A 17,193-nucleotide genomic window follows, 5' to 3' on the forward strand; every position below is an offset into this window, starting at 1 on the left:
GCACCCCCTCGTCAACAAGTTGGTTAAGTGAATAATACCCTCACGGGAAAATCGATATCTCTCTATGAGCACACTGTCGCGCTGAGCTAAAGGATCCTGTCTGTCCCGCAATATACGCTGAATTCTGAAAACTCTCCTTATCAATCTTGCACCTTCCGCAATGGGCTGCTCGCGTATACGGACAGGACATGGCTGCGACAGGCTTCCCAAATCCACCTTCGCTTTTATAGCCGTGGTCTCTCATCTTGATTACACGAAGTAATTTACAATTACTACTCTGAAATATGAATTACATCTGAAATAATCACATACATGTAATAGAATGTTAATAGTACATTTCCCTTTTTTAGGAAATGACCTGTGTGAAATCAATAAATGGATCAGGTGCTGCATTGTCTTTAGTTACATTGATGTTATTTATTTATGGTGAAACAGTGGTGGAATATCGCTGTTGCTTTCGTATAAATGAAGCGGACATACCTGCGTGGCCGCGATCTAATCCTGTTTACATAAAGTAAACCTGCTCCCGAGCAGGTTTACGCTTACGGCTCTGTTGCTATGACAGCAAGTCCCGGATGAGCTTCGGGGAACCGACTGATCCAGGATCACGCGAAATCGTCAACAATCTAATCCGGCTAACCTACTTAGCGAGGTACGAAGAACGGGCCCCAGCTCAGCATCGTGGTTTCAATATACAGAGACAGAGATAGTTTGATGAGAAGACATTTCGATGATACTGCCTGAGGACACAAAGAGAACCAGGAGAGGAGCAGGAAAGGAGAGCTGAATCGCTGTCTGTTCTCCTACAAGAGTTCATCTATCCACATTCAATAGATGATCCCTGATGTTTGTTGCTTGGAAAGAAGAGACTTGTCTTATCTAACAGCAATTCATCAGTGCAGCAACAAGCCACTTAACGGGCTTAATGAAGTGCAGCCAAAGGAAAAAGGAAAAAAAGAATCAGACTCTGGCAAGACACGTTATGAAGCGGTGATACGTTCACAGGTATAACTTTGATTATTTTCAAATGGAAAAAAAAGCCTGACAAATTCCAACATGTCTCAGTATCAGATGGAGATGGAGCAGCTTTATGTTCCAGCAATACTCACTGGCAAGAACAACTCTCTCAACCCTTCCATTTATTACAATTTCCCCAAGCTTCAAGTAGCAATTATAAACAACTGCTTTCCTAGAAGTTGGATTTTCTTTATATATCAAGAAAAACCCTATGGGGAGGACTCATTAATCAATATGCTAATCAAGGGTTGCTAATCAAGTCCTTATAGAAGGTGCACGAGAATAGGTGCAGTAATTGATTTTCCACTGCCATATACCACAATTTCTTTCACAAATAACCTCCAAACTAAAACCGATAAATCAATGCTGAAAACGCAACTGGTGCTGAGTGCATGTAACTAACACAAGTGATCTTTAAATGTAGCTGCTGATTTAGAGACTGAAACATAAATTTCTTGTGGTTTATCCTATTTGACTGTAGTATATGTAGGCTGATATATATTGAAACTAATTTTTACTGTACATATGTAACAAGTAATCACTTTTTCTCATGCTATGCTACGGCAGGCCAGGTAGGCTCCAACACAATCAATACCTAGATTGCACAGTTTCAGACCTAAAATATTTTAATAGTTGCAAGCATTTGCTTTTTTTTTTATCCAATTATTTGCAGCTGCACACTTCAATTGAAGAAACTGGAAACAACCTCAAAAAGCTGAAGCTGGAATTATGCTTTTTGATGGACTTCCAAGTTAGACATCTGTCTTAAAGAAGGCAGACACATTCAAACTGACTGATGTTCTTTACCAGATGGTTGTGCTGAGCTTCACGAGCTCATTCAGTATCCCCTACCACTGTAATTGTAGTAGAGAATACTATTATTGCTTCATATAAAGGCAAGCATTGCATATGTTGTGCCTGCCTGAAAGGTTTTCTTCAGCTTTGAGTACAAATTATGAGGAACCAGCCTGAGCAGAATGTGAGCTAACCCTCTGGGGACCGCAACAAAATAAAAAGTAAAGCTCTACGGGTTCAATTCATCATCAAAATGTAAATGAAAACTGGAAATTAAAACACAAAAAGAGAATCTGACATTGTGAGCAGAAGAGTATTTTTATTCTCTTTTTTTTTTTGCTTTTTCCTGCAGCCTTTCTCCTGTTCATACAAAGCCTAACCTTCTTACTCCTAAACCTTAATCCAGTGAGCACGGTTCTCTTTTTCTGCGGTAGCTGTAAAATCACTTAACAGCTATGGTCTTTATACAGAGGCCAGTCCCAAACCAAATCATAACCGTCCTGTTAAGTGTTGCGCTTACAAAATTGCATGTTGGCGAGTGTTGTCTTTCAGTATGTAGTAACACAAGAATCCAGAACCAAGACTGATGTAGCCTCAGCCACACGGCAAAATAAAGGCAACATTCACCCACAAACAGCACATTTAAGTCTGTTTATAATAATAAATAACATATACAGTACATAATGTGCTTGCAAAGTCAGACTGTTCTATAGTACCTCACATCTGAGCCCCAATATGGACAAGTTAGACTAACATGTTCTTTGTTTTTTTTTAACCATTGTAGTGTTTGTCTGTCAGATCCTGACAGACAAATTCATTCTCCTCATTTAAACCATTGCAAATATAAGAAGCAGTGGGCAGCTGTTGTTCAGTACCTGGAGACCAACTCCAGTCAGTGCCTATCACTGGATTACATCTGGGCATAATGACAGGAGAGTTAACCAAGCATGTTTTGATGGCAGGGAAAAGTTCCCCAAGGAAACCTGCAGAAGCCTCAAGTTCCATATGCTTACACATTTGTGACAGCTAATATACTGTAAATGTCCCAAAGCTGCTATGACCCTGGCATGGACATGTCAGCATAGTCTTTTGGTTATTATGTAAGGATCCAGGAAGTTGACAATGAGTCAAAAATCAAAAGGCTTAATCTGAAGTTTTTAGTTTATATTATTTTGTTGATCAGGTGCAAAGCAAACATACTTCTCCTTCTTTATTGCAAGTGTTACATTATTTTGGGGGCATTTGAGTTATGGTGAAAATCTGACACTGTTTATTCTTTCCCAGAGGCTTTGAGAATGCAGACTTGCATATTGTGAAATCATGGATTTCCATGATTCACCTCACGGTCAACTCTCAATTCTGGCACCAGTTGACAGCGTTTTAAGTTCCAGTTCTGGCCAGATAGATGAATTCTGTGCCTGGGAATTTGTTTTTTGCATCAAGTGATGTTGGGAGACAGAACCTCACGGCAAAATGGCATTCCACAACAGAGTGCCAACTTGGCATAGCCCGAAGTGAGTGAGACTTACAGACCAGGGGGTGTTCATCATTCATTTTGAAAAGAACCAGGATGTCTACAGGGCTGTGTGGTGGCCATCTGTCTGCCTGTGCATAGGTCTTTTTGACAACCTATTTGGGCTTCATGTTTATTATCTAAAAAACAAATCAATCGAAGGGATCATTCTTCCTGGCAGGAGACAGTTTTCTGAAGGGTGTCTATTTCCCTTTTTAACTCATGATTCTTTTGCAACCAGCCCTGATAGATACAACCAAGTGACCTCATTCAAGTGCTTGCCCATGGGTGTTAAAGCAATCATCTCCAATTTGTTGTAAATGGCTAGATGAACAATTGCTAGGTTTAAATATAAAGTGTAGACAGAAAATGGCAGGCAGGTGTATGATGGTGGTTAGTGTACCACTAACCATTATAGTAACTGTACAACAAAGAACAGATTCTCACAGTTTGGATGTCAACATTCCATTAATGGCTTTTATCGGTTGTTATCAGGCCTACATATTGTCAATAGCTTCCTCTACCTTTGAGTATACTCATTCATTTTAATCAATAAAAACCTGAAATCTAGATTATATAGATGTATAGCAGCAGTGTAGATAAGTACATATAAAATAAGGTCATCCATGGTCATCCTATGCACATGCATCAGTCCTTTATGCTCTTATACTTATCTGCAGAGTGATATGTATATAATGAGTTAACCGCATCAGCAAGTCATAGTGCAGGAGATAGAAAGTGACAATAAAATAAATGTTTTACAGGATTTAAAATCTGTTCAGATTTACAACAAACATGCTTTTTTTTTATCATTCGACTGTGTGGCTCGCTTCATTTTTCTTTACAACCTTGATTTGATTTAAGGTTGATACGATTGATTTACTGTTCATCACTGCAAGTGTTTTTCTAGCTTGTCAGACAGTGAAGGTAATGGCCTCAGTGGGACGCAGTACAGTACATTAGTGCATTGATGTGTATGTGCGTGCAGAATGCACGGGATATTTACCATGGCGCGAGGTTCCTGGGAGGAGGTACGTGACACGCTGACTGTATCCCCGCTGCTTCGCCTGCTGCTCTTGTGCCCTTCAGCGAGCCAGCACCCCGAGGTTCCCAGCAGAGCGGCCACAGCCACAGCCCAAACACCCATGCTGCCCATGAGTGTTTCTCTGTGTGAAAAGCAAAAGTACAATGCACACATAGTTCTTAGACTCTTTCTGTTGTTCTGCAAACTGCAGTTACAAGAAATAAGTGCAGCACAGTTTAATAGTTCTCTTAACAAGTGTCTGTATTTATCAGGAACGTGACAGTTGACATGTCTAGTATGCAGTTGAAAACTGTGAAAATGAGACATAACCTCTTTAACATGTTCTTTAATCAGCGTGAATAAATAAACAATGTCAAAACTGTGCTGTTTATTACGTAGCTTTGACTGCAAATCTTCACACCTTACCTGTGATTTTAATCTGTCATAATCCAATTTGTATGCAAATAATTTTTGATTACTTTATTTATTTGATAATATATCAGTTTGTTTGCCCCAGAGGAGATAAAGACACATGAGTTGAACTCACGGTACCAATTATGCAGCTTTCCTCTCTGTGCAAAAAGCACAAAGACAGAAAAAAAATATGTGAGCCCTAATTCTTACTTTTTATTTGAATAACTCTGTCTTTATTGAATGTTTATCTGATATTGCAGTGCTTCCAAAATGTTTACAGATGTCTGATAATAGATTTAGTACATGCAGAGACAAATACCTGAAATTATGTTAATGTATGCTCACAGACCAAGTGGAACAAGTATTATACTCGCCATGCACGCACACACATCACACAGCATAATGCTGCTATGTACACATCAAAGACCACACTGATGGGAATAATTATGTGTATTACAAAGTACATAAAAAATCTTTTGATGTCAACAAAGAGAAAACCCTCTGAAGTAAGAAATGGTGGAGTGGTGCGGGAGCTTAACCTCTGGGGGGTCCTAGAAAAATGCATACACTATTGGGCTTAGAGCCACAAATCGACCACGCCATGAAAAGTGCCATAAAATATCCATATATTAATATTTTTTTCCACTTTAAATTAGCCAATCTTTTAGACCTACTTCTCCTTGAAATATTCATATCAAGTTTTAATTACATTTCGCGGATTTTAACCCTTTATATCCCAGTTTCGTCACATGGCCGCACTGTTTTTTTAGCCCCAAAAAACAAAGAAATCAAATATTTCCCAAAAGATACAATTCCAAGGCCCGGACTCCCGAGTACCACCAACATTCGGAAGATGGCCCATTATTTGGTTGTAATGACCGTGGAATGGGAAATAGCGTTTATAATGGGTTTCAATGGGGCACAAATCGACCACTAGGACCAATAGTGTAAGTTTATCTGTAGCTCAGCCACTGAAGCTAATTTAAGGGAGTCAGACTGGAATTTTGAAATATATGTAACCAGACTTTTTTTTGGAAAAGTTGGCTATATTCCGTTCAACACAGTGCAAATGGCGTGTATACGAACAATGAAAAATGGCACAAATCGACCCAAGACCACCCAGAGGTTAAAATAAAAATTCAGAAGATCGGTTTCACTGCTGTGACATGCGCACACTCACATACGTACTGACAAATTCAAACATAACGGCCTCAAATGTCTTTCAAATAATGAGTAGTTCCTTTTGTTAATCATCTAAAAATGACAAAAATTTGAATTGAATAATTTAAACATTTAACTATGTTTGAAATTATGCCTCTTCTTTAGCCCTGATTGCAAAAGTAAGTGAACTAAAGAGCATTTCAGGTCAAATTAAATCACTCAGTATTCTACAGATGAGGGGAAAATATTATAGCAATTGGCTTAAAGTGAACCCCAGACTCAATAAACAACACTAATCGTCAACACAGTCACAATAGAATATAATACAGGCTTTATAAAGACTTTCTGTCTGCTTTTTTATCTCATCAATGAGTATTTATTGCAAAGATATTGTACTGAGTTTATCTTGCACTGCACTGATGTTTTTAGTATTGTGCCAGCCTCCTGTAGCGTTTGCCCTGAGGGGAAATATTGACTTCTCATCGGATCTTATCAGCTGATGTGTGTCTTTATAGTTCCACTGTGCGACATGGCAGTTTAATGTGTAATTGTGCTTTTAGGTAATAGGTTTATTGTTTTTATTGTGGACTTATGCTTTAGAATATGGCTTTATTGTATGTTTTACTGCTGAACCAGCGTGAAAACAAATTTCCCTTAGGGGGCCATAAAGTTTGCAGTTGTACTGTAACAAGGGCACAAAAACCCATGATGCATCTCAAGCAGTACAATAGTTTATGGTGTCAAATGTCTGCAGTGATGCTTGACTTGAATGCAGAATTTTAGAAGAGAGTCGTGATTCACCTTGACCTGTTATGCCCTGGAGATGGTGGCTGAAAGTTTATCCAAGCTAACTTTTACTTTTTAAAGTAATAATTTTATGGCCATTTAATTTTTGCTTTCTTTTCTTTTTTTCTTTTTTTTTACTATTTGCAAGCAGCAAAACAAAGTGTACACAAAACGGTTAATGTATTATATAATGAAACTGATAAGAGGGGTGTGCTATAAGTCGAGACTGATGGGTCTTTCTTTGCACCAATAAGAGTGACTTGTGTCTTTAAATAAGTTAATGAAAGGAAGGTTATGAGGAAAAAAATAACACACTGATAAAATGGGTCTGCAGAATTACAGGACCTGTAACATCAGATAATTAATCTTCCAGGGCTTGACATTGTCGCTATGGGTTATGCTTTTCACATTCATTTGATCCCTTGATAATATAAAAATTGATTAATAGAGCTTTAAGGAAATATACTTGCAAAGTGCACTTTAAGTAACAGCATAGTTTATTCAAAAATAACTTACTCTGATGTATAGCAAAGATAGATATCATTTTTTTTAAAACAGACTGTAGACATGCAGTAAGAAAATGTAAAAATGAGAATTTACTGGGAATTACAGAATGCACAGCAAAAGGAAAGCAGGAACCAAAGCAAGAGTCCAACAGTGATGAGGCAAAATAAAAAGAATGTAAAAGAAGATTATGAAGACACCAAATACTCTCAGAACAACTGGGAGAACTCAAATAAGCTCAAAGAAGGAGAGTCAATTGACAACACAGTAACTGACATGGGAGACACATGAGGAGGTAATGGGAAACAGGTGGAAACAATCACTGAAACAAGACATAGACAGGTAGTAAAACCGGCTAAGACACACAAGACATGTAACTACCAATATATAACAGCAAGAAGAAAACCTGCATAACTTCAATAAAACACTAAAACCACCAGCACATCATGATATATTTAATTTGCCGCATAACAACAATATGTTGTTTATTTCATTATCGCTTTCAATGGCTGGAGCTTGAAGAATTTATACATTGTGAAATATGTTGCAAATGTTGGGGTTTTGTGATTACTTTGCCGCAGTTTCTTATGTGACAGTTGAGTAAAGATACTCTGTTACTTTTCACTGCCTCATAGACACAAAATCACACAAGTCCTGTCAGTGTAAACAACTCATGAAGGGACCATCAACATTATTCAGCTAGCTAGCCGGGGGCTAATGGGCCCACATGGATGAGAGCTCACCCTTGTGAAATTAAACACCAAATGAGATCTGCCAGTCACTGTCTTAATGTGCTGCCTTTCCCCCTGGCATTGGCCCACACACAGCTACACACATTCATACATGAGCACACACGGGCACATACACACAAATGCAAACAGAGCCCCGGTCTCATGGACTGAATGGTCCATTTTGAAATTCATCAGGAGAGAGAAACTCTGTGCGGAAGCTATTATTTGACCAGAATATTAAAAAGCTTAGAGGAACACATTCTTTAGAGTCGCTGCAGCCTTTGGCAGCTTTGCACAGATCAGACTGGTTTACTGAGGGACTTGCAACAAAAACAGACCTAAGGTGCTGAAAGTTAAATGCATCTATTCACATCTCAGCTGTAGTGTTTCCCCATCTCATTGTTCCTGTTTCCTTTTGTGGATTTCCTAAACTTATGTGACAGAGGGATATTGTTTATAGCACAAAGAGTCTCGCAGACCTACCTGTTGCTGTGGTTTCTACAATTAAAACTGCTTTACTTTCTGGACATTTAATAATAATCTTTTTCATCACAGTCAAGATCAAGTCTACAAACAAGTGGCTCTTTTACTTTACTACTTGCTTTAGAAAGTAAGACCTATTCTTGAAATCATGAAAACATAATTATTTGATTGCATCTTGGTTCCAGTCTTCATCAACAACACCTGTGGTCAGGTAGTTAATGCCTTCTTCGTGATGCTGCTATAATGCGTTTAGTTTAATAACGTTTATGAAGCTAAAATGAATGCACATTTAAACATAAGCAAAGTATATTACTTGTAAGTATATGACTTTTGTGTAGTAAAGGTCCAGCTGCCAGCTACCACAGTTTGAAATGAGACACAAGGAGAAAAGCACCAGCTTATGTGCCTTTAAGGTGTAGCCAGTTCAACAAGTCAGGAACTCAAATTTTAAGGCCAAATATTCATTTTCACCCAAAGCTTTAAAATGTTTGAGAGGCAGCAAAGATTTTTTTTAATGTATGTGTGGACGCCCAAACACAAGCTTACAGTATGAAAGGCTCAGTACTCCGGGGTCATGAAGACAGTGAATCATTGATGAAATGCCGTGCCATAAAATTTAAAAAAATAATATTTTGGTCTTGTTCGGTAGGTTTTACTACAATTTTGCAAGTGACTAAATACAACACTTCAAGCTCAGAACTCACTTGTTTAACAACTTAAATACGGAAAAAATCTCATGTAAATGATAAAAAAACATACATAAAAAATATCAAACTTTTGATTTTTGAACTCACTCTACTTATATCGGACAAGAAGGATCTCCATCCAGCAGTTTTTCTTTCAGTGATATTGAGAGATGATGTCTATTTATTTGAATATAAACACTTAAGTAATCTTAAAGCTGTTCTCTTGTCAAGAACAGACATCAAAAGATTATAACTTTGAAATTGAGCTGGGTCCAAATTTTGTTGCAAAATGACTGTTTTTTAGTCTTCTAAAAATATAACAGAAAAGCACTTCTCTCTCTGTCTCTGTGTAAGAAAATACAAAAACATTTGCTCCTAGGAGCACAACTAAACTGTCAGGCTGGGCCTAATGGTGATATTTTCAGCAATATCGTGTATAAATCTTTGAGAGCATAATGTTCTATCAGACTGGTTCTGAATCATGCATCTTGTTTCTTTTGTGTCATTTATAGCTTTTTTCGGTGGATCAAATTATCTATTGATTAATGCATCATAACCTATTTATGTATTTGGAATTTGGCCAGACAAAGAAAAAAGTAATAATTCAGTCAGTTAAACTCATCATAGTTATCTGTGTTGACAGAAAAAGAAATGTTTATAAGAATAAGATGTGGTTCATTCTTACTAGATTTTTGAAAATTGTTGTTTAACAGCAGTTCATATTTCAATGTGCTTTACTATGTTTAATTTTACTCCCACTAATAATTTTGAGCACGAATATTGGCAACCAGTCACATTGGCTGTATGTTCCTACCCACTTAGCCAGTAAAATCAAATTCACTCGTATCCATTTGACATTGTAAACTATAAAAAAATATGTGTATTGACAAAAATGAGAGTAGCTAACATGAAACCATCTTCATAACGCTGGCTTTATTGTTCGGTCATCTACAGCAGCTGTAACTGATCACATTTGAACATTCAAACACTCCTGACTTGCTGAGCACAATCAATGAGTTTGTGATTTTGAATCTATAATATTCTACAATAGCACCATCCTCCCAGAAAGATCTGCTCCATGAGCTGCAATAACAAACCCCACTTTAGTTATTATGACGGGAAAAAAGAAGCAACTCACCGTGACATTTAAACTGATTCAAAGATATAACTTAAAACTCTTTTTTGTACTCAGTACAGTTAAATTTACAATGCTAAAGGTTTATTATGCCCCTAGAATCTGACTAAATTAGCATGACTTAAGTGGCATGTTTGTCAGGAGACCAAGACACAGCCAAATTCAGAACTGGCATGTAAATGAGCATTGTATGCAGCCCTGCAGTCTCTCTGGTGCTCTTTGTAATGGCAGCAGGGAAAGGCCCCTAGCTGAGCTCTGAGACAAATTCAAGTGATCAGACTGAGCTCTCCTTCCTGCTCTCAGTCCCAGCTCTGCACCACTCCAGGTAGGTCTGCTGTCACAGTTACAAATGACACATGCAGTTCCAGAACGACAATCATTCCCCACTCAGCGTGAGTCCTCCCTGCAAGTTGCTGAGTATTTAAAAAAGATTACAAAGAAAGGGTGGGAGGGGCACAAAAATTAACATCTGCGAATGCTGAACAGCACATGCTGAAACTGTAGTTCACCACCCTCGTGTAAAATGTTTTGCATATGACGGATTGGCTTTCTTTGTGTTTCATGTCACTAAACAGCTTTAATTTTGAGATATTCTATTTATACAGTTTTAGAAATTATTAATGAAAAGAGTTATATTGGTTAACCTACTAGCCTATCCTCCAAAAGTAGAATGTTAAAAAAAAGATCGCCTGTCAATCATGTTATGAAAGCACAAATCATTTTTTCCCCCACATGATGCATGCCCCATTTTGGAACAAACCTCTCCACAGGCTGATGCTCTGAGTGCTGCCTCACTCTGAAGCTCCTCTTCTGTAAAATCTCTGCTATCATCCTGCGTCTGCCGGCCTGTCTGCCTGCACTCAGGTTTCAAACAACCCATTCTTCAGAAAGATGTCTATGTAGCATGAAATAGAGCTACCAAGAGACTCGCCTTTGCCCAAAATGTTTACATGACTCACTCGTCAAGATTTCATTCTTGTTCCTGTGCGGTTGGAAAAGATTCTGAAGAGACCAGACGTGTCAATCTGTCAGGCAGCCATGCATCAGGATCACACACGCTCTAACCTTAGTTATCTTTCAGACGCTCCAGATGAACAGGGGACACTTACTTTCAGCCTCCCCCACCCCCACCTTTTTTTATGATGATGAGAAATATGATAACTGTCAGGGTGCTCTGAGTGGTGTTTCCCAAAATGGATTCATACAGAAGCCTAGCCATGCAAAGTAAGGTCAGTCACTGACTGTGATGTAAATATGTTAGAAACACTACCCTTTGGAAGGAAGATGGGAGGTTGTCAGCACACCAGATAAAAGCTGACAGGTCGTATCCGCTCATATGATTCACAATTAAAACGAATTCTTCTCCAGTAGTCAAGGTGAAACTAATTAAGAAAGAAAGGGTCTAATTAATAGTGTAGCAGTTGGAGGCCTAAAGGGAACATTTGAACATTAAATCTTTTATTTGTTTGATAATATTCAGCTTATTTTAGCAATGATGGTGTTCCCTTATGTTACGGTTCGGCGTTGGCAGTGTATTGTTTTAGGCGTTTTGTTTTGGCGTGACTGTTATGTGTTTCCTGTTTTACTTTGAAAGTCTGTGTTATCTTAGTGTTCAGTTTACGTTTCCTTGTCTCGTCAGGTCTGCCCCAGCTGTGTTTCCCTCCTGTGGTCCATTCCCTAATTGCTCCTTCTATGTATTTAAGCCCTGTGTTTCTGTATGTCATGGTCGCGATCTTCCCCCCCCCGTTGTAAATAGTTTGACGTTTTGTGTTTTGATGTAAATAAATATCGTATTTTGCTTTGAAGAAATAGTTGTCGATACTTTCGTTTTGGGATTATTTTTGTGGAAGCCCGTATTAGTTTTTTCTCGTGTGTTTTTGCCTTATTTTTACTTTTTTCGTGTTGCACTCCGGTTGCCTAGGCCGGGGTGTAACACTGCTTACAGCTGGCCCATAGGTTTTGGCTCTGTCACAAGCCCATACTGCTAAATTTACAGCTGCATCAAACTGCCTCAATTTGATCTCATTTAAATCTTTATAAAATATGCTGCCAGCTTTGAACTCTTCTACTCTTTAAAATGCATTAATATTTTTTATTTACACTTACATTGGCTCAAATGGTTGTACTCCCAGGTTTTTCCTGTATCTGAGTGTAAGATTGTTAGTGATAAATTCTTCCGTTTGGGTTTCTGTTTGGGTTTGTGTTGAAAGTGTTGATTTTCAATAGTTTTGTAACAGTCTGTTTGATTTCATGTACTATTTTTGAGTGTTATTACTTAAACAATTTTTTGTTGTTTTATAATTAGTTTTCCATTTTACCTGAATAAATCACAACATACGCTGAACACATTACCTGGAAATTGACTGAAAGCACCATATTTTTTTTCTTTTTTTTTTTTTTTTACTAATTATCTGTATTTGCAGCATGGTTTAAGTGCAATACAGATTATCTGCAGGGCAAATACATGGTTTATGTGCAAACTATTGACCCATAACTTACCAATAATACCAGTTACCAATTAATTAAGTTGCAATAGCGCAAACTGTGCATTGCGATTTCACTGGAATTTACATGTATTCAGCCGGTGATGCATAAAATCTATAAATGTCTTTGTACTTGATTCTAATCTGCTGCTAAGTCACTTTCACACTGATGAAATTGCAGCTACTAGAACACAAAATACAGACCAAGAAAACCCATTGAATCAATAAAATGAATTTGACTTTGATCTGCTGACAAACTAAAGTGATTTCCATGTTTTTTAAGACTATTAGACTGTAACATTTAATGTTCTTTGTATCCATTTTAAAGTTTGTGTGGCTGTCACGCTAGAAAAAAAACAGATTAATGATTTTCCGCAGCATTAAGCTCTTGTTCTTTATAGATTTTTATCATCATCTGATAATGTCTCTGATTGGAGTAGGTGGCACTAATAGGGATTATTTTTCAGGTTTTAGATATCACCCTTTGTCAATACACTTGAATCAAATGATTAGTTCATTACCAGGCCTCTGGAGAACCTAGGGTGTCTTGCATTGAAATCTGCTGCAATGACCCGGTTACTGCGTTCACCAGATATCAACACAATTTCGATCCGCTCCTCACGTGTTAACCTCTTCAACATGTCAATGGCTGTGAACAAAGAGAAACTTGTAAATAACTCATGAAAGAATAAAGTTACGTTGAAACCAAGCACACCATTGTTTTTCTTGTGACATTACAAATACGTTTGATGTGTCACATGTCCCTCTTCCTATTGAAAAAACAAAAGCTGTATCCAAGATGGCTGACTTCTAAATGGCCACCACAGTCACCACCCATCTTGAGGAGTTTGCCCCCTCACATATACTAATGTGCCACAAACAGGACATTAATATCACCAACCATTCCCATGTTATTACGGTGTATCCATATAAATGGCCCACCCTGTACAGCTAAATCCAAACCAAGCTTTCTAAGAATCAGTTGAAACTGATGAAGTATCATTTGATTGCAGCCTCTCTGACCAACCATGACATCTCTCTACCTTAACCAACGGGGTTGAATATCGCAGACAAGCCCCCCATTTGTGACAAATTGACTAGCTCAAGGTATGCAACAAAGGGTGCAAGTGGAATAAAATCTGACATTATTCGACATAATGCAACAAAAATAATAATAATGTCAAGAAAACAATTGCTGCCAGGTGGAAAGAACAAGAAAGACTGAGCAGTTTATCTGGGCAAGCTTTTATAGTTTGAGCTGCGTCACTTGGAAACCCTACTTTGTTATCCAGTTTTCCAGGACTACCTTAGAAAAAGAAGGAGGAGTGTGACACAGTGAAAAATGATTAAAGTTTAGTTAGTTAATAACTTATTATTGCAACAATTATTATTGCAAGGTGTTATTAAACAATGTTCTTACAAGAGTGCCTGATTATGTTTCAGCTGCAGGCTGTAGCAGGTAGCGCTGCTTGTTCGATTTGGGAGATTGTATAAACCATTGACTGTGTGATAAAAGGTGAAATCTAAAAACTGGTAAAAGTTAAAAACTTAGCAATTTGTTGAAGGCAAATAAAGATGAATAAAACTCTAACACCAAGCACAAACAAGATGACACAAACACAAGCGTGGAAACAGCCAACAGCAGAGCGAATAATACGAGCAACAATAAGGACGCCATTAAAGCAATTAAAACACGTAACAAAAACATATGGCAGCGGTGATAGAAAAGTTAATATATTCATTTTGCAGAGAAACAGCACCACATGTCCCTTTTCAGATTGTGTTAAAATGCACACTCAGACAGAAAAATAATGCTTCAGCCAACCGGAAAAGGCACAGGGACCACTGAGAGAGTACGGCGCAGGTTGTCGTGCTTTAGCGCGAGATATCCTTATCAACTCAGCTTCTCTTGCATTGCCTCCAAATTAATTATTGTCTGACGCTCTCTCTTTGCTACTTTCTTTCTCTATAGAAGAGACAGAGCTTCAGGCTGTTAGGTAGCAATAAGACCATCTTGACACTGGAGAGAGAAAGAGAATGAATAGTGGCTCCTTCTTTGGCGCCATACACTATTCTCTTCCTGTCCCACTTTGCTTTTCTAATATTGACTTTTGGCTTTTTTATTAGACAAGTTTCCGTGAACAGATCTACAGCCCTTGGGTGTTAAAGCCCACATCCTGCTTGTCATGTGTGTCTGAAAGACACAAACAGAGGGAGACTTGTTGAATCCATAAATCCTTGCAGGATGTATGACATGGCTGTAAGGGCAAAAAGGATATCAGGAGGCTCTGCAGTGCCATAACTGGGTGGTCTGCTGGGCTAACAGGACTGCATCTGTTAATTATACAGCAGTAGCAAAGAGGGAGAAAAACAGGTGACAGAAAACAGTGGAAGCAGGAAAAAAAGCACATCCCGTGGCAGGAATGGCACTTTAGAGGCACTTTGGTTTCTGTATGTAATTATCGCTGATTGAAGAATAACTAGAACTCATGTTGTAGTACTAGTCATCTTCATTCAATATGTTGAACCCTTTGCAGTTTTATTATTTATAACTAATCGTTAATGACGTTGATGATGCTAAACTGCAGACTCCACTGGACACGCAGAATGATTCAGTAAATGAGTTCTCTACTACAGTAAGCGAAGTAAAATTCCTAGACAGCTTGAATCATATCATTGTTGAAATGTGATATGACAAATCAAGTTTCAGTAAAAATAAATAAATAAATAAATAAATTCAATATGACAGTTTTAAATAGTGGCGGTGGTGGGGAGGCTTCATAAAAGGGACAGGCAGATGGCTGAATAAATTCACTGCAGAAAACATATGCTAGGTGACCTTTTTGTAACCCCTCCATGCATTTCTTCCTCTCCTCTGACTCTTTTGGTCAGTTCAATTCAAGCAGAGGAGGCGGCAATCACTATTTGCTCAGAGCTGCGCTGCTGATACTCTCAGCTCAGCTGCTGTGTTCATATGGGATGCAGCAGTAAAGGTCATTTCTAGAAGTTCAACATTAGTGATCGGAATTTCAAGTGAACCATGCTGCCCACATTTCCTGCACTCTACGGGGAGTACAGTGGACTTATCAGGTGAGTCAATGGCCACAGTAATGTGAAATAAAAATGTAGAGAATCTAATGGACCAAGTTACAACCCTACCTCAGTTTCAATGTCATTCATATTAATTCTTACTGTCATAGACCTCATTTTAATCAGTTAAAGCTCTCTGTGAGACTTCGAGCGCCCTGGTTAGACCCACAAGAAAGAGTTTAAAAAGTTGAATCTTGTCAGAAGCATCCAAATGTGAGTGTTTTTGCAGATGGAGCAACCCAGGAGAGTACAACTCGCCATATATAATGCATTTTTACCTTTGTTTTGAAGCATGGCTCATTACATTTCTCTGGGAAATTTGCAGACCAAAGTTTCAAAGTGTAAAGAAATGGAGGGAGTCAAGTGGGTATGGTTTACCTGAGGGGACTGCTTTGTAGCGATAATAAATCCTGCTCCTGATTAGATGAACTCTGCATGGGTTTCAGGTGATGTGATGCCAAGCATCACTGTTCACGACTGGGAAATTATAAGTGATAAGAAAATTTAATTTGCCCTAATTAAATGTTACACAAAAATGTCATCCAGGCCTCTTTAACTGTGGATTGTTTAGAGCCTGCAGTGACTGTGTTAATTAAAATGACTACTCACTGCAAAAAAGGTGCAAATAAATCAGAGAATCAGTTAATCAGTCAAACAATCAAAAAAGCAAATTAAACAATGAAATCTACAAAATGCTGTCCAATTTTAAAACACAGTTACTTATCAAACAAAAAGTAAAACTGTTTTTTTTTTTTACTTGGTCTGCTGCTGCCTGCTATGAGACAGTTGTACACACCTAAATAATCAAAATCTGTTGAGAAGCCAACTGACTTTTTCCCGTTTAACAGTCCCCAATCAGCATACTATCACACACCACTCAAATCTCTCATTTATATGCTGGATTTCTATTTGGAAAAGTCATTTTTAAGCACAGCTTAAAATTGTCATTTGGAGTAACAAAGCTGAGGTTTTGGTCATTTTCACAATTTAAAAGTATTTGCTGCCAACAAGGATTCCCTCTGCTGGAACTCTTTCTTTCCGCGATCAAGCTCGGAAGCTGGAAACTGCAAAAAAAACAAAAATTACTACAAATCCAGCCCTGCCGTGTGAACTTCGAGTCGGGACGCTGACTACAGTTTACATTTTGTATGCTTGTGATGCACTCTTAGAGGATGGATAAACCTTGTATACCATATAATACAAAACACCAGTAGAAGTGTGTGAAAGCTCTTGGTACACAACCACAGTAGGAGCTCTGTTGCCATTGTTGACCTCTATTGCCATGCACTGCATAATAGCACGTGTATATATGCACACATTCTGCTTTAAGCTGGTTCTGGCAGTTAGCAGGAGAGCACAGGACATAATCGT

The 17,193-nt window shown here is 38.2% G+C and overlaps 1 protein-coding gene across 1 annotated transcript in view; it reads right to left on the bottom strand.

Annotated features, from left to right (window-relative positions):
* Positions 1–4,481, bottom strand: part of fstl4 (follistatin-like 4) — a 215,420-nt gene extending 210,939 nt beyond the window's left edge. Inside the window, exon 1 of the mRNA XM_085363999.1 lies at positions 4,332–4,481. Coding sequence (XP_085220125.1) covers positions 4,332–4,481 — 150 coding nt within the window. The remainder of the gene's footprint in view (positions 1–4,331) is intronic.
* Between the last annotated feature and the right edge of the window lie 12,712 nt (positions 4,482–17,193).

This window comes from Diplotaxodon limnothrissa, linkage group LG10, assembly GCF_057381915.1.
Source record: "Diplotaxodon limnothrissa isolate DT_005_m linkage group LG10, D_limnothrissa_male_GT1.1, whole genome shotgun sequence".
Classification (NCBI taxonomy): Eukaryota; Metazoa; Chordata; class Actinopteri; order Cichliformes; family Cichlidae; genus Diplotaxodon; species Diplotaxodon limnothrissa.